The 22,162-nt window shown below is 41.2% G+C and overlaps 2 protein-coding genes across 3 annotated transcripts in view; one reads left to right on the top strand and one right to left on the bottom strand.

Moving 5' to 3' along the window:
* ABRAXAS1 (abraxas 1, BRCA1 A complex subunit) overlaps positions 1-3,559 on the bottom strand; it is a 13,172-nt gene extending 9,613 nt beyond the window's left edge. Inside the window, exons 1-3 of one of the 2 annotated variants that reach the window (XM_042469000.1) lie at positions 3,360-3,559; positions 2,077-2,167; positions 358-394 (exon numbers count right to left, since the gene is read on the bottom strand). In XM_042469000.1, the coding sequence (XP_042324934.1) occupies positions 358-394; positions 2,077-2,167; positions 3,360-3,446 (215 nt within the window). In that variant the 5' untranslated portion in view covers positions 3,447-3,559. The remainder of the gene's footprint in view (positions 1-357; positions 395-2,076; positions 2,168-3,359) is intronic. The other variant, XM_042469001.1, reaches the window with a different exon arrangement.
* A 15,950-nt stretch (positions 3,560-19,509) lies between these two features.
* Positions 19,510-22,162, top strand: part of GPAT3 (glycerol-3-phosphate acyltransferase 3) — a 31,191-nt gene continuing 28,538 nt past the window's right edge. The window contains 1 exon segment of the mRNA XM_042469507.1: positions 19,510-19,934. Within this exon segment, the coding sequence (XP_042325441.1) occupies positions 19,791-19,934 (144 nt within the window). The 5' untranslated portion in view covers positions 19,510-19,790.

The following is a 22,162-nucleotide window of genomic DNA, read 5'->3' as shown; positions in this document are numbered from 1 at the left end:
AATTCGTAACCTGGGTATTTCGTATCCCGAGGTACCACTGTACACATTTCAACACTATTTAATCGCATCCTCATGGGGGCATCCTACACTCATCTGTTCTCTTCACCTACAGGCTAGTGCCAAACGACTTGCCACTTCATCTTCCATACCCAAAGGATGTTGAATGTGAACTGCCATTCTCACACACCAATGGGATATATAGGTCTGACCCTGGCCTTCTACTCCACCAAATGCATCTGAAGAAGTAGGCTGCTGCCAACTTCTTTCTTTCAGTTAGTCTCAAAGGTACTGCAAGATCTCTCTACATCTTTGGAACAAAATTCTATATTTTTTAAAGAAATAACATTTAATTCTTACCTGAAGGGTTGATAACATGGAATGTGTTTCTGTATATCTGAAAAGAAATAACATTATATTGTTTTCAGTGCTTGGTGTAGACATATTTCTGCATATTCTTTAGAATTTTAAAAGAAAGATACATATGAAACTAAAGAATTATTATTCACTGTGACACTCAATACCGTTACGTCTGTCAAAGTGTTTTGCTGGTGAGAATCATAGAGTTGGAAGAGACCACAAGGGCCATCCATTTTGATTTTTGCAAGACTAGATTTAGTGTTCAATCACAACATTGCATAGCAGACACACCCATTTTTAATAGTAACACAAGAGAGAGAGAGCTTTCTCAGTAAGTGCTCCCACCCTCTGGAATGCCCTCTCCCTGTTTTCCTTTCGCCAGCAGGCAAAGACATTTTTGTTCAAGCAGGCTTGTAATGGTTAGGCAGGGAAGGTTATTATTTAGATGTATATTTTATCTGATTTTAACTTTTGTATGGTTTTAAATGATTTTATAGTATTTTAATGTAGGGATTTTAAATTATTTTAAAAACTTTATTGCACACGATTTTAATTTATTTCTGGAAGCCACCTTGGGTCCCACCCTGGGAAAAAGGCAGCATATAAATTAACTAACTAAGTAACTAGGGCCCATTTCGCACGGGCAGAAAGTACGCGCTCTGTGCGTACTAGGGTTAGGGCGCCGACATCTTGACGTTGCGGACGCCTAACGTCCGCATGTCTCACAGCACTAATGACGTTGCGAGTGCGCCATTGGCACCTTGCGGCATCATTAGCGCGCCACAACAAGAAGCACCATTTTTGGGCTTCTTTTTTGTGGCACAGAGGAGCCTTGTGGTTTGGCCGCTGAGGCTCCTCCGTGCAGCAAATGAAGGCGCAGGCAGACCGCCCATTTTGGGCAGTCTGTAACGCGCCCAAGTAAATAAGAAAAGACTCAGTCATAAAAGAATGTCAATGAGAACAGAACTTCAAAAAAGCAAACAGCAGAAATGGAGTGTTTAAGGATTCTTCTCCTCAAATTCTGCTTTTGAAGTGCTACAAAATCATAAAAAGAAAATTGTATTCTTTGAACACAAGGAAATTCAGAGCAGAACCCCATGGGCAGAAAAGAGAAGTACAAGTTGCCAGAAAATAAATTATGGCCACATTTGTACCTTCGCTTGCTGCTAATCTGAAAATACAGGACAGTGAGGGGCCATTGCAATGTACTTTGGGTGTGGAAAGGGGAAAAGAGATGAACAGGTACAAAACAAGTTTGATGCTAATGCTATTCCCTCAGGAGAACAGACCAAGGTGTGGAATGGATTCCATCAATACAGAAACAATGGAGCAGTATCACTATGTGCAAAGATACCTCTGCAATCAGGCAGAGTTCAAGGAATACAATTTTCTTTTTATGATTTTGTAGCACTTCAAAAGCAGACTTTGAGGAGAAGGATCCTTAAACACTATTTCTGATGTTTACTTTTTGAAGTTTGGGTAAATCTAAAGACCCTGTGTCTGCTGTTCCCATTGACACTCTTTAACGACAGGGTCTTTTCTTCCAATCTCTTCACTTACTTACTTCATGTCATGTACGCTGATGGAAGACTTCCTGAGAACTGCTGTAAAACTGCACACATTTTAATCTCCACTTGGAGATGCATGGATATCAAGTGGTACTGGCCAACGATGTCAAAAACAACGTAGCTTATAAGAAAGGCCATTCACCCCACTTACCAATTGTATAAACCACTTCAACATCGTCCATTTGGGAGTCCGTAATACTATTTTTAGCTTCGCCCTTCACGTCCCCAAGGAGGAAACCTTCCTTTGTAAGCAAAGAAGAAACAAAAATCAATACAGTTGCTGTGAAATCTCAGGACTGCCAATTGAGGTGAAACATAAACCGACATTCTGGGAAAGGATAAGACAGACCAATTCTAATCAATACAATGGCTGGAATCCTGGTAGGGCACTATGCAAGTGTAAGAAAAATTGTGCAACCAGCTGTACTTACTCAGAGGTTACATAAATGTGATCCTATCATTTTGCCAACACACACACAGCCTTCTCTTTCCCTTTGAACTTGGTGGGTGGGGCTAATCAATTATTACACAATGAGAAAACTTGAGGACATGGTGTCTGTTGTACGACTGGTTCCTTAACTGAGATCCAGTGTAACAACGTTGGTGTATATTACATGATGCTAGAAGCAGATAGCATCTTGATCGTTACTATGATAACTGAGTGCTGTTGTTGTGTGCCTTTAAGTCATTTCTAACTTACAGTGACCTTAAGGCAAAGCTATCATGGGGTTTCTTGGCAGGTTTCTTTAGAGGGGCTTTGCTATTGCCTTCCTCTGAGGCTGAGAGAGTGTGACTTGCCCAAGGTCAGTCCTCCAGAGTTAGAGACCTCTTTAACTCTCCTGGCTTAATACTATGGCATTCGGGGGACTGCAGTTTTGCGAGACATTTAGCCTTCGTTGTCAGAGAGCTCTGGTGCCGCAATAAACTACAATTCCCAGGATTCCCTAGCACTGAGCCAGGGGGCGGTTAAAGCAGTCTCAAACTGGATTATTTCTGCAGCGTGTTTCGGACCTCGGGCTGCATCCGCGGCGCAGAAACAATCCACCTTGACGCTGCTTTAACAGCCATGGCTCAGTGCTATGGAATTCTGGGAACTGTAGTCCTGTGAGGCACTTAACTTTCTCTGACAAAGAGCCCTGGTGCCAAAAAAACCCCCAAACTACAAATCCCAGAATTCCATAGCCTGGAGCCAGGGAGGTTAAAGCGGTGCCAAACTGGGTTATATTTCTCCAGTGTGGATGCAATCTGTGGATATAATTCGGTTGGAAAGCGCTTTAAGTGGCATGGCTGAGGGCCCCACAACAAACTCCAATTCCCAGAATCCCATAGCATTCAGCCATGCCACTTAAAGCGCTTTCCAACCGAATTATTTCTTCTGTCTGGACGCAGCCTATGTTCCTTACCAACGGTACTGCCTCCCTTAGTTGAACGTACCGTGTCAGAGTCGGTGCTGAGGTGGTGGAAAGCCAGGGCCCCGAAGACGAAGCCCGGCAGGAGGGCCGTGGTGCTCTCGCCCTCCATCCCCAGCCGGAGCCTATAGGCCGCAGCAGTAGTAGGCTAAGGACTAGGGCGAGAGGAGGAGGGAAGAAGGGAGGCCCCGAAATGGCCGCCCAGGGCCGCCTCCTCAGAGCGAAGGAGGAGGAGGCAGAGGCCTCTAGCGCCCGCGCGGGGAAAGGGCAAGGCAGCCGCCCTTAGTCGCCAGACAAGGGAAACAGACCTTTCCCTCATCCTCCTTTTCCAGGACATGTATCGTCGTCTCACATTTCAACCTTAAGCCCAGGAGGAATTCCAAAACGTCCTCCATTTTGAGCATGACTAAAGAAGCCCATTGAGTAGCACCACATGTTTGCTGTTCCTCTTCAAGAAATAATAATAAGAATACAGTACTGTGTAAATAAACCATACAGAGTGACCAGCCCTCCTCCTTTTCTAGGACATGCCCTGCTGCATTTCAAACTCTTGTTTAGGAGGGATTCGAAAACGTCCTCCATTTTGAGCATGAAAGTACCACCACATGTTTGCTGTTCCTCTTCAAGAAATAACACAGTATATGTAATGTGGTGGAGGTGTGACTTCAATACGTTTGGCTTATGGCGACCCTAAGGGGTTTTCTTGGCAGGTTTCTTCAGAGAGGTTTGCCATGGCCTTCTGAGGCTGAGAGAGTGTGACTTTGCCCAAGGTCACCCAATGGGTTCATATGGGCCAACATTCAAGCCACTACACCACGGTGGTGTATATATGCTATAGCTGTAAATAAACCATGCACGGTCAGCAACTCTCCTCTTTTTCCAAGACATGTCCTCTATCCCAAGCTTCTGACCATGAGGAATTCCAAAATGCCCTCCATTTTGAGCAGGACTAAGAAACTCATTGAGTAGCACAACATGTTCAAGAAATAATACAGTATATGTAATGTGGTGGTGGTCTGCCTTCATTTCCATGGCCAAGCCAGGATTCAAACCCTGATGTCCCACAGTCCCAGTGTCCTAGTCCAATACTCAAACCACTATGCCACACTGGTGTATATGTAATATAGCTGTACATAAGCTATACAGGGTGACCAGATGTCCTCCCTTTCCAGGACATGCCCTACATTTCAGCCTTCTGTCAGGAAGAATTTCAAGATGTCCTTCGCCGTGAAGCACAGTTTTAGAGTTATATTAGTGCTTTTAGCTTTTATTTTTTTTATTGTGCTACACTTTTCTTTTCTTTATCAGCCAGCATATAACTTAAAGAACTATTGCTATAATACAAAAGCGATGGCAAATCCTTTAGAGCTTTATCGCATTACAGTATGTCAGCATACTGGCGCAACAACACCGACATCCTGCTGTACTGTATGACACCATAGATATCCTGGCATCATGCCTTCATAGCAAATCTGCATTTGTTTTAATTTTTTAAAATTAAAATACAACATTCTTATAATATTCAGAGTTATATATACATCATTGTTTCATATTTATCTCTAATTTTAGTCTCATTCTTGTACATCTTCCTTTCAATATTGCTGGTCCTTATATATGTCTAAATAGGGTTCCTTACCCTTTTTAGGCTAGGTCCCAAACTTTGTTGATCCCCCCCATTTCCTTTGAAATTGTTGCTCCGGTTTATCATTGAGCATCATTGTTAGTTTGTCCATAATCATTAAATCATTTAATTTTGTTAACCAGTCTTCTAACTTGTGGGGATTTCCTCATTTCCAATACTGTACTTTGCTAAAATTAAAGGGGCTGCTGTAATCATATATAGCATAACTGCTATTTGGTCTTGGTTCAGTTTCCCTTCCAGTTCTTCTGTGATATTGAATAAAAATAATTTGAGATTTTTTTTCAAAGTTTAGTTACTCAAACCACTATGCCACACTGGTGTATATGTAATATAGCTGTAAATAAACTATACAGGTTGACCAGATGTTCTTCCTTTCCTGGACATGCCCCACATTTCAGCCTTTGGTCAGGAAGAATTTCAAAATATCCTCCATTTTAAGCATGACTGTGAAGCACAGTTTTAGAGTTATATTAGTGCTTTTAGCTTTTATTTTTTATTGTGCTACACTTTTCTTGAATGCAATATGCACTACATTTTGTGGTACCTTGTCCTCCTTTGCAATTATGACATGCCATCGCCCTGAAACCATATCAAATGAATTTATATTTATATAAATGTTTTTAGTTTTTATTTTGCAACATAGGCTCCAACTATACATGGAGAGAGTAATCCCAGAGTTTCAAGTGGGGTTCAGGAAAGGAAGAGGCACTAGGGACCACATTGCAAACATACAATGGCTAATGGAGCGCACCAGGGAATTCCAAAAGAAAATCAGCATGTGCTTTATAGACTATAAGAAAGCCTTTGACTGCATAAATCATGAAAGGCTATGGACTACCCTTAAAGACATGGGAGTGCCAACACATCTGATAGTCCTGATGAAGGATCTGTACTCAGGACAAGAGGCTACTGTCAGAACAGAACATGGAGAACATATAAGAAAAGTAGTCTTGGATACAGAAGAAGGAGGTGTGAAAATAGGAGGAAGGAATATCAACAATCTAAGATATGCAGATGACACCACAGTAGTTGCAGAAAACCTCAAAGAACCGGAGCACCTACTAAGGAAGATGAAAGAAAATGCAAAGGCAGGCTTAATGTTGAACATAAAGAAAACAAAAATAATTATCATCGAGGACTTTCACAAGTTCAACCTACACAATGAAGAAACGGAAATAGTAAAAAAAAGTCCTGGGACCAAACATTTCTAGAAATGGGGACTGCAATTAGGAAATCAGAAGAAGATTAACAATGGGGAGGATGGCTATGAAAGGTCTAGAAAAGATTCTACAATGCAAAGATATACAACTCAGCACAAAAGTTAGAATCGTACAAGCCATCGTATTCCCTATTATGGATGTGAGAGCTGGACAGTTAAGAAAGATGATAGGAAGAAAATCAATTGAGATGTAGTGCTGGAGAAGAGTGCTGAGGATCCCATGGACAGTGAAAAGGACAAGCAAATGGGTCCTAGAGCAGATCTAGCCTGAAACCTCCCTGGAAGCCAGGAAGACCAAACTGAGGCTGCCGTACTTCGAACACATCAGTTGGACATTCACTGGAAAATACAATAATTCTGGGAAAGGTGGAGGGAAATAGGAAGAGAGGAAGACCACATGTCAGATGGATGGACTCTATTAAGAAGGTCACAAGTATAGGTTTGCAGGAATTAAGCAGAGCAGTGGAGGACAGGGGGTCTTGGAGATGGTTTCATCCATAGGGTTGTCATGAGTCAAAATCGACTCAAAGGCGGTTAACAAAAACAAAGCTTTTATTTCATAATGTCTACATTTTCCTCAATGTACTCCTTTGTGGTTATGACATCTGGTCACCCTGAGTTAGTGAGAAACACACTTTTCAAGACAGTGCTCATGTACCCTGAGATTCCTCAGTTCACTGAGGACCAGAGGGGAGATGCAGGCCCTGAGATCCAGGAACCCTAGCTATAATAGTCCAAAACACACTGCAGAAATAATCCAGTTTGAGAACGTTTTAATTGCCCTGGCTCAGTGCTAAGGAATCCTGGGGATTGTAGTTTATTGTGGCACCAGAGCTCTCTTCCAGGAAAGACTTAATGTCTCACAAAATTACATTTCCCAGAATTCCCTAGCACGGAGCTAGGAAATTCTTTCCGCAGTGTAGACTTTATCACACAGGGGACAATTGGAAGTATAAACAGTGATTGACCCATGACAATCCCACAATTGTGCTAATGGTTTTCATACGATGTCGAGATGAAATGTGATTAAAGTGCCATTATTCCTTGAATAACCAGGCAAGAAACAGCAGCCAATCATACACGGGATTTTCCTGTGAATGACTTTTTGCTGTTTATTCCCTGGTTATTCACTGGTTATTCGCAGGATAATGGCTCTTGTGCTAATCTCATTTTAATTGTGTTTTAATGTCAATTGTGTGGTTTTCACTGTTTAAACTTCACATTTTCCCCGTGTGATAAACTCCTGTGTTTTTGACCAATATTTTATAGGACCAGCTATAAATTCACAAAATGTGCAAACTCTTGAGTTCATCAGAATTTGTGAAAAATTCCAGCAATGTCTAATGCTTGTCCATTTTTGTGAATTTACAACTGATTCTAATAACAGTGTTAGCAGTGTCGCCCACCTGTAAATTCTGTTTACCCCTATGGTTTAATACAGTCTCTTTCTTTCTGAGGGTAAGCCATAAATAAAAATTGTCAAGTCTTTAAGAAACGGGAAGATTGTTGTTTGTTCAGCAACAGACTAAGACAGCTGTGTATGCCAGGAAGTTGTAAGGATGAAGACTAATTATTGTTATTGTTGAGGTGATAAATGACAGATCAAATAACTCAGGGATGGAAGCAAGAACATAGAAATTGTTTACAGAAGTCAAAGTGTTTCCAGACCTGACATGATGGCAGTGAATTTATGCTTGCCTGAAATGGGATATAAATATTTTATAACAATAGCTTATAATTCTATCCTCATCTCTCTCTTGTCTTAGTGAGCCCAGCAGACCTTTAAATATATCTGAATTATACAATGCACATGTAAGTATCAATATAGTGCTTTGCACACTTACGTGGAAGTAAGCCATATCAAACACAATGGGACTTGGATTTTCACTGTATCACATTTAATGAATTTATTTTATTATGTTCTTTATTTAGAAGATGTTAACCTTTTTTCCTCCTGAGATGTAGAGTAACTTGTAATAAAGCCCAACTGCAATATGACAGGTGGAAATGTAACAGATGGCACACACAGGTTTTTGCATCTTTCTTATACGTGATGACTGTTTTGTGATGCAGTACGTACATAGTCTCTATCAGATAAACAGGAAGACATGTTTACCTAAATAAACAGTGCTTTTGAAATCTGAACCTGTTAGACTGCAAAGTTATGAACCCACAATACAAGTGTTTCATACCTGAGGGCAATTATCAGCATTTTGATAATAAATCATCATTGATTTCATAAGGGTTGCCCAATCTAATTCCAGACTGTATATAATTTATACGTGATATGTAAAGGGAATTAAGTATTGGGGAAAGACATGTAGGAGTGGATATTGTATATGTTACAGTGAACTAGCAGATGTTCTGAGGATCCACAGCTGAAAGGGACCTTTGCACCTTGGGAATAGTGTATCTAGGCAGAATGAACCCAGTAATGCACAGTCTGATGGATTCTGTGGGAATTCTTGTGACCAACAGGTGAGATCTAATAATTTCAGATAAATATAGGGTTGGATAAAGATTATACCAAAATTATATGTGTGAATATCCTTGACATTTTGAGATGTGCTTGTTGTTATCGTGTCATTTCTGATTTATGGCAATCCTCAGTTGAATCTCATGTGGTTTTCTTGGCAAGATTTCTTCAGAGTGGGTTTCTCATTGCTTTTTGTTGAGGCTGAGAAAGTATGCCTTTTCCAAGGTCATTCAGTGTTTTTACCAACATGTTTCAGAGTCCTGGTCCAACACTCAAGCCACTACACCACACTGGCTCTGAAATATGTGAGATCTTAGGAAATAGAGACTTGATAATGCTAATTGTTAATTCTTTTCACACAACACTGAGTAGAATTGTTTGCTTGTATGGTTGCAAGTTCAGTTCAGATAATCCTGAGAGGAAACATTTTGAAGGGGATTTTTTTTAGGAGAAACATCTGAATAGGCTGAATTGTGGCATAGGAAGAATGAGATGTCAGTAACCTAATTTGTTAATAATCAGGTGCTGTGTGTGACAACACTGTACACTCTCACACTGCTGTCATACACAATACCTAATCTTCAGATCATAAGAACTATGTGTTATAAATTGAAAGTATTATAAGATGATGTTGATGTAGTCTCTCGTCCTTCTGCTGTATAAGGAACTGATCTACAAGACAGTAAGTCTGTCAAAGCTTAACGACAGCCGATTTGCTCACGAAGACGAACACATTCTGTAGAAACAAGCATGATGGAATTCTACTCTGTAATAGGACATCTCTGGACAGCCTACTTCTGCGTGTCGTTTATTCTAGGCATATTACCACATATATTTGCAAACGGTTATTTGAAAATCATAAGAAAAATTATTAAGGTAAGAAACAAAAGAATGTTTTCCTCTTCAAAACGGTTGATTTGTCTGGATTCCTCTACTGACTCACTTCTACAATCTGCCTCATCTAAGATTCTGATCCTTCCATTTAAGGTCATGTACTGTATTACAACTGTATTTCTAACTGTAACTTTCTTTTTGGATTTTTTCTGGAAAACCCATGTAAATATTTCAGATACACAGGATTATGGGTGGGATTGCAGACAGTGAGATCAGAGATAAAAAGTACGGACTCAATGTGACATTTAATTTTTCTCTGTATTTAATTTCCCTTTCCTACAACCACTGTGTATATGCATATTGTTGTTGTGTGCCTTCAAATAATCTCTGACCTATGGTGATCCTAAGAGGTTTTCTTGGCAAGATTAGTTCAGAGGGGGTTTGCTTATGCCCTCTCTTGAGTGTGACTTGCTCATGGTTGGTTTCCACGGCTGAGTGGTCTTACCCAAAGAACAGGTGGGGGACTGGTAACTCCAACCAACTGTCAGAGTTACTTAAAATGTTGGGGAAATTAGATTTCCAAGAGGCTTGGGTAACCTTTGGACACTGTGTAACAATATATACCAGTACTAACTGGGAGGACGCCAAGTTTTGGGGTTAATTAAGAAGATTTACAAGGTTTATTGAGAAAATAAGCAAAATGCAATCACACACACAAAACAGCAATTAGCACAAACACAACACATAGAGCTAACCAAAATGGAAATATGGAAAGGGGGTAGCAGACTTTTTAGGGATGTAGTGGGGTTGCCGTGTAGGGGAGGGAGATGAACTCTGTAGGACTTACCAGCTCCCTGGTAAGAGGAATTGGATCCTGTCAACTTTTAATCACCTTTTAATAACCTGCTAGTTTTCCCCCTTTCACCTTTAGGAGGGAGTGTAACCATGTAAATATCTTATTTCTGTCACCATATATGTCACTTCAGTCCCCTACTATACTACCACTGTAATGCCGAAATTGGTAATGGCAACCCGTTTAACCTGAGAGCGTGTAATGAAAATTTCTCCTTCTGTGGACCTTATCAAAGCAGGCTGACAGAGATACCTGAGATACCAAATTTGGTTTTAGACACTATGCATGTAAAACTTATTGAATCACAAAAACAATACAAACATTAAGTATCAAGAGCTCTTTCATTCACTCACACATTCATACAATACTCACACACACTTTCCTTCTGCTGAACAGTGATCAGTTGTCCTCAAAGGCTGGGGATGACATCGGTGCCGCAGTTGATGCCAACAAAATGAGGGTGAAAGCCAAAGGTCCTTATATTTTTCTTCTCCCTGGCTTTTTGGTTGCTGAAGTTTTGCTTCCCATTACTCATTTTGCAGCCCATTACTCAACTTCTTCTTTCTGGAGAAGACATGCTGTTCAAGGCAGTCCATTGTCCTGTCAGTTTGCAGCTCAGGAGAACAGCACTTCCCTGGTCATCCTTTGTATTTCGTCACACCTGAACAGCATCCTGCTTCAGCTTCCAAATTCCTCAGCATTCCTCGCCTCGGCTGCCAAATCCCTCCTTCACATCAATGCTCTGCGCTGAACCATTTTGTTTGGTTCTTCCTTAGTTCTTTGGTTCTTTAGCTCTGTATTTAAGTCAGAACTCATTCATTTGTCTCACAGCACTTTTACGCCAGGGAGTGTTCCTAAACACTGATGCAACTTTTTCCTGCAGTTCTGGCAGCTTCCAAACAGTCACCCAGTTTACCCTTGAGCAATACCCCAGGTATCACTCTAGCTGACCCACATACACAACTCAATGGAATCTCTGAACTCTTTCACTGATTCAGTAGATTTCACACTGGATCTATCAATCCCTCCACTGGATCTGTCAATTCCACCACTTGGCACCAATATGTCACAAGGTCTTCCTGTCAATCCATCAATAGGCACAGGAATGTGAGGAATGAATTGACTGAAGGAAAAGAGCTTTATATCTGGCAGCAATCTGACCAGTCTTTTGCCTGAGGGAGATGACACAAGAAATTCTTCAACCTCATGCAGGGTCTCTCTAGGAGCATTATTTAAACTATAAGGAAGACTCAGCTGGCCTCAGATCCAGAAAAGCTTCCTCTACTGCTCAGGTGCAGAGCAGAGGGAAATTCAGAGGAAAGGGAATCATGCAGGAGAATCAGGAGGAGAAGCTGTTCTGTCTAGATGACAATGTACGTTATCAGACAAGGGTAACTGGAAGTATAATCCAATGGTAATCTGAACGCAATCATGGGGTTTAACGTTATTGCATGATAGACTACCACATGCAATTTCAGGCAATGGGAAGTCAGTCCGAACGCAATCATGGGGTTTCACATTATTGCGTGAGAGGTGATCACACGCAATTTCGGGCAATCGCAAGCTATTTTTGGGCAATGGGAAGTCAGTTCGAATGCAATTCGAATTCACAAATTCGCTGAACTAGCAAATTCACGTGAATGCATTCTGGCCCCACTTTCTTTTCATTTGAAATTAAGAGAAATTCCTCCCGTGTCATAAACTCCAATGCCAGTCCTTCAGGCAGTTTTGCTATAAAGAGTCTTCAGAGGTTCACTGCTGGGAACACCCTTCTGATATATTGGTACAATTAAAAGAAAAATCAAGAGGTTTAAACTCCTAAATGGTAAATGAATAAAATAAAAGTATTAAAAAGTCTAGCTTGTCCATTAAAAACTTCTTTCTATATCATTCTTTCAGTTGTTAAAATCCTATTGGAGTAGAGAAATCTTTGCTTACTGGTGAAAGAAGAACAGGGAGGAGACTGATCTAGCCTCTTTTCCAAGGGAGTTCTGTAATCTGGAACAGTCAGTGAAGAGGAGTCTCCATTTAGGACACTGAAGTTAAAGGTAGAAGAAAAGTATATAGCAATTACAATATAATTATAAAATAATACTCAAAAGAAATTAAACAAAAGCATAATGAGCAGCAACAGAGTTAAGTGATAAAGCCAATAAGAAATAGTCCCAGAATGTTGAGTGTTTGGTCACACAGGAAATATTTATTTTATCCTTGGAGGCATTAGTGTGAGAAAAAGATTAGGAGAAATATTTCCACTGCAATACATGGATTCTGGATGGATTTGTCCTCACAAGTTCTTCAAAATTCAATACGTAGATCCCTCTGAATGGCCAGATGTTACCTTTAATCAGATCAAGAGGATTATGGCAGGGCAGTCAGTAAATAAAGCACCAAGAGAAGATACAATTGTAATGGAACTTTACAGGGTATGGTTAGAATATTATAAAACTGTTTTCCTGTATGATTTGTACTGGATATATATCAGAAGATTGGAAGCTGAGCACCACTGGCCTATATACAAACAGACAGCAGCCTTTCCTCTTTCCCACTCTTGGGCCCCATTCACATTACATAATTATAACACTGTTATTTCACCTTAACGAATTAAGTATAATAATGCATAATTATTCATTATTCCACCTAAACAAACAGACCTAGAACAATTACTGAAGAAGGTCAAGGAAGAAAGTGCTAAAGTTGAATTAATGTGGAACGTTAAAAAAACAAAAATAATGACCACAGAAAATCTATTTGAATTCACAACAGGAAATCTGAAATAATCAAGGAGCTGCTATACCTTGGTCAGAACAGAGATTGTAGTTAAGAAATCAGAAGAAGCCTCAGACTGGGAAGGGTGGCTATGAAATAAGTGGGAAAGATCATAAGGTGTAAACTAAAGTGAGGATAGTCCAAGCCACTGTATTCCCCATCATCATGTGAGACCAAGACAGTGAAAAACCAATATAAAGAAAATCAACTCATTTGAGATGTGAGAATACTATGGACAGCCAAGGAGACAAACAAATGGGTCCTAGAACTAATCAAGAACTCAACTGAACTGGAAGCCAAGATTATTAAACTGAGGCTGTCATACTTTGGCTACATCGTGAAGAAAAAATAATAATTAGAAAAGACAATGATGATAGGAAATGTTGAGGGCAGTAGGAGAGGAAGATCACATGTCAGACGGTTACACTTGATCAGGGAAGACACAAGATTGCGCCTGCAGGACCTGAGCAGAAAGGTCAAGGACAGAGGGTCTTGGAAAGGTCTCATCCACAGAGTTGCCATGAGTTAAAGTCAGTTCAGGGGCAGTTAACAACAATTCCAGTTTAACTGCCGTATGGAGTCCTGGCATTAGCAGTTGAGCAAGGAGCACTTAGAAATCTCAGCCATAGCACTCTTGTATTGTCACCAAAATAAAGACTGCAGTATTCCATAGGATGGAACCATGGCAGTTGAAATAGACTAACAGAGCTATAATTGTATACTGTGAATGGGTCCCTGGTCATCAGTGATTTGCATCTGGAATTTACCAGACTGAGAGAAGCAACTTAAAAATTACAAAATGCTACCTACTGTGGTCACTAGGGGGCAGCAGTAACAAGCCAACATGTCTTTCTTTGTACATCGCATCATGTTCTTAGTTCAGGAGATTATCAAACGGAAACTGCTGTGAATAAAAAGTTACAGGACCATTCTACTTAATTGACAGGAGAAGGACGGGATGAGTGTGAAGTCATGTGATAATCTTTGTGCAATTGCTCAATTAGGATGGGAGCATCCCATTTCTCATTTTTCTCAGTCTGATAATCTCCTTAGAAGCAGGCAAATTCATGAATCAGTTATCGACAAACAAAACTACAGTTGGCTCTTCACATTTGCAGCTTTGCCTTTTGCAGATTTGATTATTTGCGGAGAAATCTGTGCTACCTTCTTCTTCTTCTAAAAGGATGGTCCAAGGTGCAGGAATAATAGCTTAAGTCAGCATTTTGTTGTTCTTGCTACTTTAACAGGCAGTTATTCTTTGATGAACAGGGCAGCAGTTCATGATCAATGGACTTTAGCATCTTTTATGGCAGAATTTTACCAGCAACTGTGCCATTTAACAGCTATGATACATTTGCCAGTGAACTTGAATAATTGTAATCATAGTCAGAACAGATTATTTTTCTTTTACTTGTACTACCTTTCTTGTCCAAGCTGCTTTATCATACAATTCTATTTATGTTTACTTAGTAAAAGGGGTGTCCCTCCCAACCATTACTCTAGCAGCAGGGACTACTGGAAGAGAAGTAGCAAGGCCTTGGGGACATGGCAAAAATGTTTGAGGTAACATAATGTGCATCACTGGTTGTGTATTTCCCACCTATTTTCCCATAGAAGGGCCTCTGGAGTTGGTAATAAGACCTTGGACTGAAATGGCAGCTCATCTGTGGGCATGCATGTGGAAGGATCTGTAATAACATGTATACAGTGCAAGCAAAGCTATATAGGCAGACGTGACATGGCTCCCTCCTCATCCTCTTCCCAGTACCGCTTACTGAGAATTTGAGAACCATCACCCTTGGGTGATGCAGTGTTTCTAATGCTGCAGTCATAAGGCACTATGCGCCTGTTTCATCTCGCCCCACCTCCTCCTCAATGTTTTGTGGTAAGAAAAAAGTCCAAAGAAGTAGTGAGAAAATATAGTAGTAGGGTCACAAATGGAAGATGGTATAATTTCTTCTCTACCATAGTTAAAATTCCCTGAATGAGGCAGGATGACTGTACAAGAAAAGGCTTGTCTAGAAGTTCCCTTTGCTTGGGAAATGTCAAAACAGAATCCTTTCTTCACATGCTTATAGGAATCTAGGCTGTAATTCTATAAACACTTACTTTGGAGTAAGTCCCACAGTACCTAATGCAACTTACTTCTAAGTTAGCAAGCCTATGATTGTGTTGTTCATCTGGAATAATTTCACTTCCACAGATTTAAGTTTCAGAAAAGTGTTTTGTTGGTTAAAGAAAAGTATGCTTAAGAAGCAGAATTGTCTACAAGATGTTATGTGCAATCTGGAACAAGCGCAGTGTGCAGAATGTATGTGGTGTACATTGCATGGTGCTCCAGTGATCATGCACATGCGTTCACCTTATTTATGCACAGAACCCAAGATGCCCAGTGTTTTGGTCTCCATCAATGGATTAGTAGAAAACTTTGCTTACCTCTTTTTACAAACAGCAACTCTTCAAATAAGTGAAATCTGACCTACACTGAATAAATATCTGCTAGGCAAAATACGGTAGGTTCTGTCCCTTCTCACTGCAGGCAAAGATGTGAGACCCTTGAAATATGTACATTCACCCAGTCATACCAAATTCAGCAAGTTGGCCACTCTGGCAAGAGAATGTAAGGCGAGATAGATCTTTTGGTCTGACCCAGCAGGGCTGTTGTGATGGACTGGCTGCAAATGGATATCCATTTATCTCAGGAATAGAGTCTGTTTCTGTAAAGCTACTTTTTTCTCCCCATTGTAAGAAGTTTTACAGAAGTTGTTTTCTTTTGTCTTTCAGAGATTTATGTGTGTCTACACTACAAATTCATGGTGCCATAATCTGTTTAAATATCATGCCCAAAATTTGGGGATGCCTTGGGGTTTATGGTTAACTGACTGGATTTGTGTAGCAGTTCTTCTTAAACCATTTGGTATGGCAGACTAACAAGTCCTTCCCTGTAATATGCCAAGTACTTGTACTATATTTGTTCCATATTTGTATAGTTTACTGGAAACTCGACATGGATCAGCAGCCAGTGGCTCACATACCACATTGGTCCACAGAGCACCACTTTGAGTAGCATTATAGCAGAAGAGACATGCTCTACTAGGCACAGCTGGGCCAACAGGGCTGCCACAGTTTTCAGCTGGCCTTGTGTGACCCTCCAGTTGATGCTAAACTGAAGCTCTTGGCATTCCCCAGCACTAACCTTCCTAGCTAGGACTGATGGAAGTTATAGCCCAACAACATCTTTTGGACTACACTTTGCCCACCCTCTGATTTTACAGATATTCTGCCTGAAGCAAATTATGACATTTATGAGGATGGGAACTTTGTCATTGTCCATTTTCATCTTTAAAAAACAAAACAAAACTTCATTGCCTTAAAACCTTATTAGGAGTTTCTAAATAAGAATCGTCACAGCGGAGTACCTTTCCTTAATTCCCCCCCCCCCCCCCCCCCCAAAAAAAAACATCCATTTGCAAAGCAATATTGAACATACACTGTGAATCACAACTGCTGGAGAGGTTTTTTTTTAATGTATCCTATAATGAACTCAGTGCATACATGGCAATGCTGAAGCCTGAGCAAACTGCACAAACTATGTATGCAATGTACAGTGGTCCCTCCGCATTTGCTGGAGTTAGGGGTGAAGGACCCCATGAATGTGGAAAAAACACAAATTAAAAAACACTATTCTTTTTACCTAAGAGAATACTTCTCTAGGAACTCCAGGTCCTCCAGTGCAACTCTATGGTCAATATCTGCCAGAGGTTGATCACAGGAGAACCAACAAATGCCCAGAGAAGTGTTTTCTCTAGGAGTTTTAAGTTTCTCCAACAACTCTATTCTCAACTTCTGATGAAGCTGCACTGGAGGACCTAGGGATTCCTAGAGAACATATTAACCAAAACCGCAAATAATCAAATCTACAAAAGTCAAAGCTGCAAATGTGGAGGGCCAACTGTACTTGAGAATCTAACATCCATTGTAATGCAAAGAGAGTCTCAAGCTGAGAAGAACCATATCACTGTGGGAAAGAACATGCACAAATGGTTCCCAGGTAATATGTATTCAATTTGTCTGCCTTCAAGGAAACCTTGTCCATAGAGGCCTCTGTTGAGACATAGGAAGCTGCTTCAAATTAAGTTAGAACATGGGCCATTATAGCCCAGTGTTGTTTTTTGTCAGCCAACATAATCAGTCCTCATTGGGGTGATTTTAAATGCATGCACCCCAACCTTTTTGTAGATATGTAAACTCTGGGGTTCGTCTGCCTAGTGCCAATATTTCCTTCTTGCTTCTCTGTGGCCCTGTTTTGACTCCAAACTTGGCAGGACTCAATACCTGAATCTGATAACAGAGGCAATGCATTGGAAAAATGTCATCAAAATTTAAGACCGGTACACAAAATGCAAGCTGGACCTATAACATGGATATTTAAGCAGCACAGTATGTAGTCATTTTCTTGGTTATCATTAATAACCATCTGTGCAATAATATTATGTAGAGTTATGTAAGATACTAGATGTTATCTCGAGCTATGAAATGCTGTAAAGGCTGTCAACAATATTTATTTCAACTAAAATGTACAGTAAGTAGGTACCATGTTTTTAAAAAATGACTAGTACTTTCTGAATTTTCTACAAGTAAAGAACCCAGCAAAATAAACAAAATAATTTTGTTTATTATCAGTTCACTGGGGAAGAAGGGAGGATAGAAAGAATGAGAGCAACCTCACAACCATGAGCCACCTCACAGGAAATAGGACAACATCTAGCCTGTTGTGTTGTAACACAAATAGGCAGAATTTCCAGGATGGGCACTCCCATTAGATAGAATGAGGCCTTTGCCTCAGGCGGAAGCTGCCGAGGGGAAGACAGCCATGAGATACAGAGATACTAGAAGGCCAGAATTGTTGGATGAGAGCCACTGTGACATTGTGGTTTGAGTGTTGGACTACAACTCTTGAGACCAGGATTGGATTCCTGGGTCAACCATGAAACCCACTGGGTGACCTTGGGCAAGTCACATGCTCTCAGCCTCAGGGGAACGTAATGGATAAATCTTGCCAAGAAAAACCCAATTCAGTGTCCTCTACCTACAGAAGAGCCTGTGGCTTAACAAAGGGAGGATACATGCTGGATTCCAAGGAAGCATCTTGTTTGGGTTGGAAATGGACACTAAATTTCCTGGACTATGAAAATCTCCCAGTGGCCACATGGCCAGCCTGCAGATAGCCCTCCTTACTATCTGAACCAAGACCAGAAACAGAACATGCAAGCCTATGACTAACATCTTCCATTTTTGGCCCTCCTGTTTGTCTGATAAGAAACCAGTGTGACTTCAAAAGCTTGCAACATGGAATTGTGCATTTCGGTTGTCCCAATAAAGGTATCCTTGTTTGGATGTTATTGGATTTGCTATATGGCCAACACAGCTACCCCTAAATGTGTCCAAGCCTGCTAAAGTTTGCCTTAGGGTTGCCATAAGCTGGAAACGACTTGAAGGCACACAACAAACCCAAAAACCACTCTCCTGACTGATGCAGGTGGCACCAAGGCGCCATTTTATGCACGTCCCTGTGCAGCCAGGCCTATTAAGCGGAGAAGGACTGCGTTTTTAATGCTGGGCTAACCAAATTGTAATGGCTTGTATTTTATTATATTTTAATTTATAACTGTTTTAATCCTTAATTTTTAATTTTTTTTTATATTTATGCGTTTTAATTATTTTGTATTGTTTTTAAATTGTATCGTTTTATTATACTTGGCTCACTGCCTTGAGTCCCCCCTAAATTGGGAAAAAGGCGAGATAAAATAATAATAATAATAATAATAATTGGCAGAAGCAGCCAAATCCTCCTTCTTAAACTAAGTTTATTTAATTATGCTTATTTAATTAATTTAATTTGTATGTAATAATGTTGCTGTTTAGTTTTATAATGGAGGGTTTAAGGGGATTGTGTAACTTTTTATTTACAAATGTAATGAGTCAGGCTATACATTTTATTATTGTGATTATTATTATTGGGGGGTAAGGAGGTTGTGTAACAATTTATTTATGAATGCACGATAGATGTTGTTGATGTATTTTATTGTTGTAACCCGCCTCGACGGTTTTTGGGAGAGGCGGGCTATAAATACATTTATTATTATTATTATTATTATTATTATTATTATTATTAGACCCGATAGAGTCCCATTCCCCTCCATTCTCCTGAACCCGGGTCACCCTGAGCTCACAATGCCCTTGTTGTGAGGGAAAGAATGACACAAAGGCAGAACACAACACAAACCACCACAACCACAAACCCTGCTCCATTGAGGCCAGGGCTGTCGGGAAAACTATATACAGTATCTATAGTATATACTCTTTCTCGAAGGCCCTTCAATCCTCCTCCTCCATCTTTTCGCCTCAGGGAGCCCACAACTCCTGGTCTGAGGCGAGAGAGAGAAAGGAAGGAAGGAAGGAAGGGGTTAAGTGGGAGGAGGAGCGCCATTAAAAGCCAGGCCGAGGGAGGAAGGAAGGGAAGAAAAAGGGAGAGCCTTCCCCTTCTTCAGGGGCCGTTTTCCTTCCTCCTTTTTCTCCAGGGAGGAAGGGATAAAGAGAAGAGGCTCCCCGGTCCTTGGCTGATCGCTTCCAGGGGCTCCCCTTCCCTTCCCGAGTCCCAAGATGGAGGAGGTCTTCTCCCTGGCCCTGGAGCTCCTCAGCGCCTGGTTCGCCCTGGCCTTCCTCCTCATCGTCCTGCCCTCCATCTTCGGCGTCTCCTTGGGCATCTCCGAGCTTTACCTCAAGGCCCTGGTCAAGACCTTGGAGGTGAGCAGGAGCAGGGCTCCTCGCGGTGTGCCTCCGAGCCCTTTGCGACTCAGGGAGAGAGAGCCAGCCCTTGATTGTGGCGTTTTGTTTTGTCGTCATAGCCCTCTGAGGCTGAGAGAGTGTGACTTGCCCAGGGTCACCCAGGGTTTTCATGGCCAAACTGGGATTCGAAGCCTGGTCCCCAGAGTCCTCCTCCTAGTCCAATACATATATAGTGGACATATGTGTGTGTTTATTTGGCTGTCCGAGGAGTGCTGCTCCTTGGCCTCCCCTTCCATGGCCCAGTGGTCCTTTCCTTCCCTTTTTCCCTCCTGGGTTTCGGGGGCCCTCTAGGAATCTCCCCTTGAAGAGCTCTCCTCCTCCTCCTCCTTGTGTGCCTTCCAGTCTTTTCTGGCGCATGGTAACCCTAAGGCCAACCTACCCTAGGGTTTTCCTGGCTAACTCTGTTGAGAAGGGGTTTGCCATTGCCTTTCCCTGGGCTGAGAGCATGTGACTTCCCAAGGTCACCCAGTGGGTTTCTGGTCTCCAGAGTTGTAGCCCAACACTCAAACCACTATTGCCACCCTGGATCTCTCATCAATGGCTCACAAAACTAGAAATCCTCGCTTTTCATAGCATTGAGCCAAGGCAGTTAAAACGGTGTCAGCTGGATTATTTCTGCAGGGCGGAGGCAGCCTTGGCCTTCACCAACTAGACAATACAGTAGTTGAGAAGGGAAAGAGTCAAGTTACAAAAAGCTAAGGGGGTCCACTTTGAGGACCTTGAAATATGGGAGGAGTAGGAACAGTTGTTCTGCTCCTTATTTTCTTAGCAACCCCTCTGAATCCCCATCATCTGCTGCATCTGTTCCCCTCTGTTGTTTCTCTGTTTTTACAATTAAAGAAACCCTCTGTGGATTAGCTGGCTTTGCAATCACTCCCTTTTCAGGAAAGATGGCCTAAAACACCTACACCAACTATGGTCTTGTGGTTTGAGCATTGGACTACTACTGTGGAGACCAGGGTTCGATTCCCAGCTCTGCATGGAAACCCACTGGGTCACCTTGGGCAAGTCACACTTTCTCACCCTCCTCAGAGGAAGGCAATGAAAACCTCTTCTGAACAGATCTTGCCAAGAAAACCACAGGATAGCTTCGCCTTAGGGTTGCAAGTCGGAAACAACTTGAAGGCATACAACAACAAGGAGACATTCATCCTTCTCTGTCAGAGAGCTCTGGTGTCACAACAAATTACAATTCCCAGGATTCTATAGCATTGAACCGTGGCAGTTAAATTGGTGTGAAACTGGGTTATTTCTGCAGTGCAGATGCAGCCTAAGTGGCTGTGAAGCTCTGCAGCAGAATTGCATCGAGGACAGGATGACTAGATGTCCTCTTTTTCCAGGACATGTCTCACATTTGAACCTTCTGTTCAGGAGGAAACAAATTGAAGGCACATCACCACAACATTGTAAATACTGTATTATTTCTTGAAGGGGAACAGCAAACATAGTGTGATTCAGTGGATGTAGACAAGCACACAGCCCTGTTGGCCATATAGTAAAATACAATAACATCCAGAACCCACAAAGCATTGACACCTTTATTGGGCTAGCGAAAATACACAAAAATACACATCAGACAAAGGTGTTAGAGATCATACAGGAAGGAAAAAATTAATATTAGTTACAGGTCTGTATTTTGTGAAGATGTTGGTATTGTTTTGAGTTGGTTTGGAGAGATAGCTATGCAGGAAGGCCACTCTTCCTTCTGGCCATGGTACTGGGAGAAAAAGTATTTTAAAGTCCAGGAAATTTGAATCCCATTAGCAACACAAAAAGGTCATTCCTTGTGAGATCCAGGATATCTCCATGTGAGGTTACAAACCTCTTTGTTAGGCAGAGAACAGAGAAGCCTTCATCTTTTTGCATCAGGAAATTTTTAGATACAATTTTTAACTTCTTTGCCTGATGAAGAAGCTAGTGGAGCTTTGAAAGCTTGCAATGTGTATTCTGTATGTTTTGGTGGGCCCATTAAAGGTATCACTGCTTTATGGATTCTGGATGTTATTGTACTCCAGTGTAAACATGAAAGGCATTCATTGTCACTTGTCCATCCAGTGTTATTACGTTTGAATGAAAAATGCTACAGAGATGGCCAAATTTATAGTGCCCCCATACTTGTGGCCCTTTCTTTAAAAGACTGTGTGTTTGATCCCCATCTTTACAATGTTTTTAAGGCCCTTTTTAAG

This window comes from Sceloporus undulatus, chromosome 5 (assembly GCF_019175285.1).
Source record: "Sceloporus undulatus isolate JIND9_A2432 ecotype Alabama chromosome 5, SceUnd_v1.1, whole genome shotgun sequence".
NCBI classification, from domain to species: domain Eukaryota; kingdom Metazoa; phylum Chordata; class Lepidosauria; order Squamata; family Phrynosomatidae; genus Sceloporus; species Sceloporus undulatus.
This window is presented reverse-complemented; position numbering and strand designations above follow the sequence as displayed.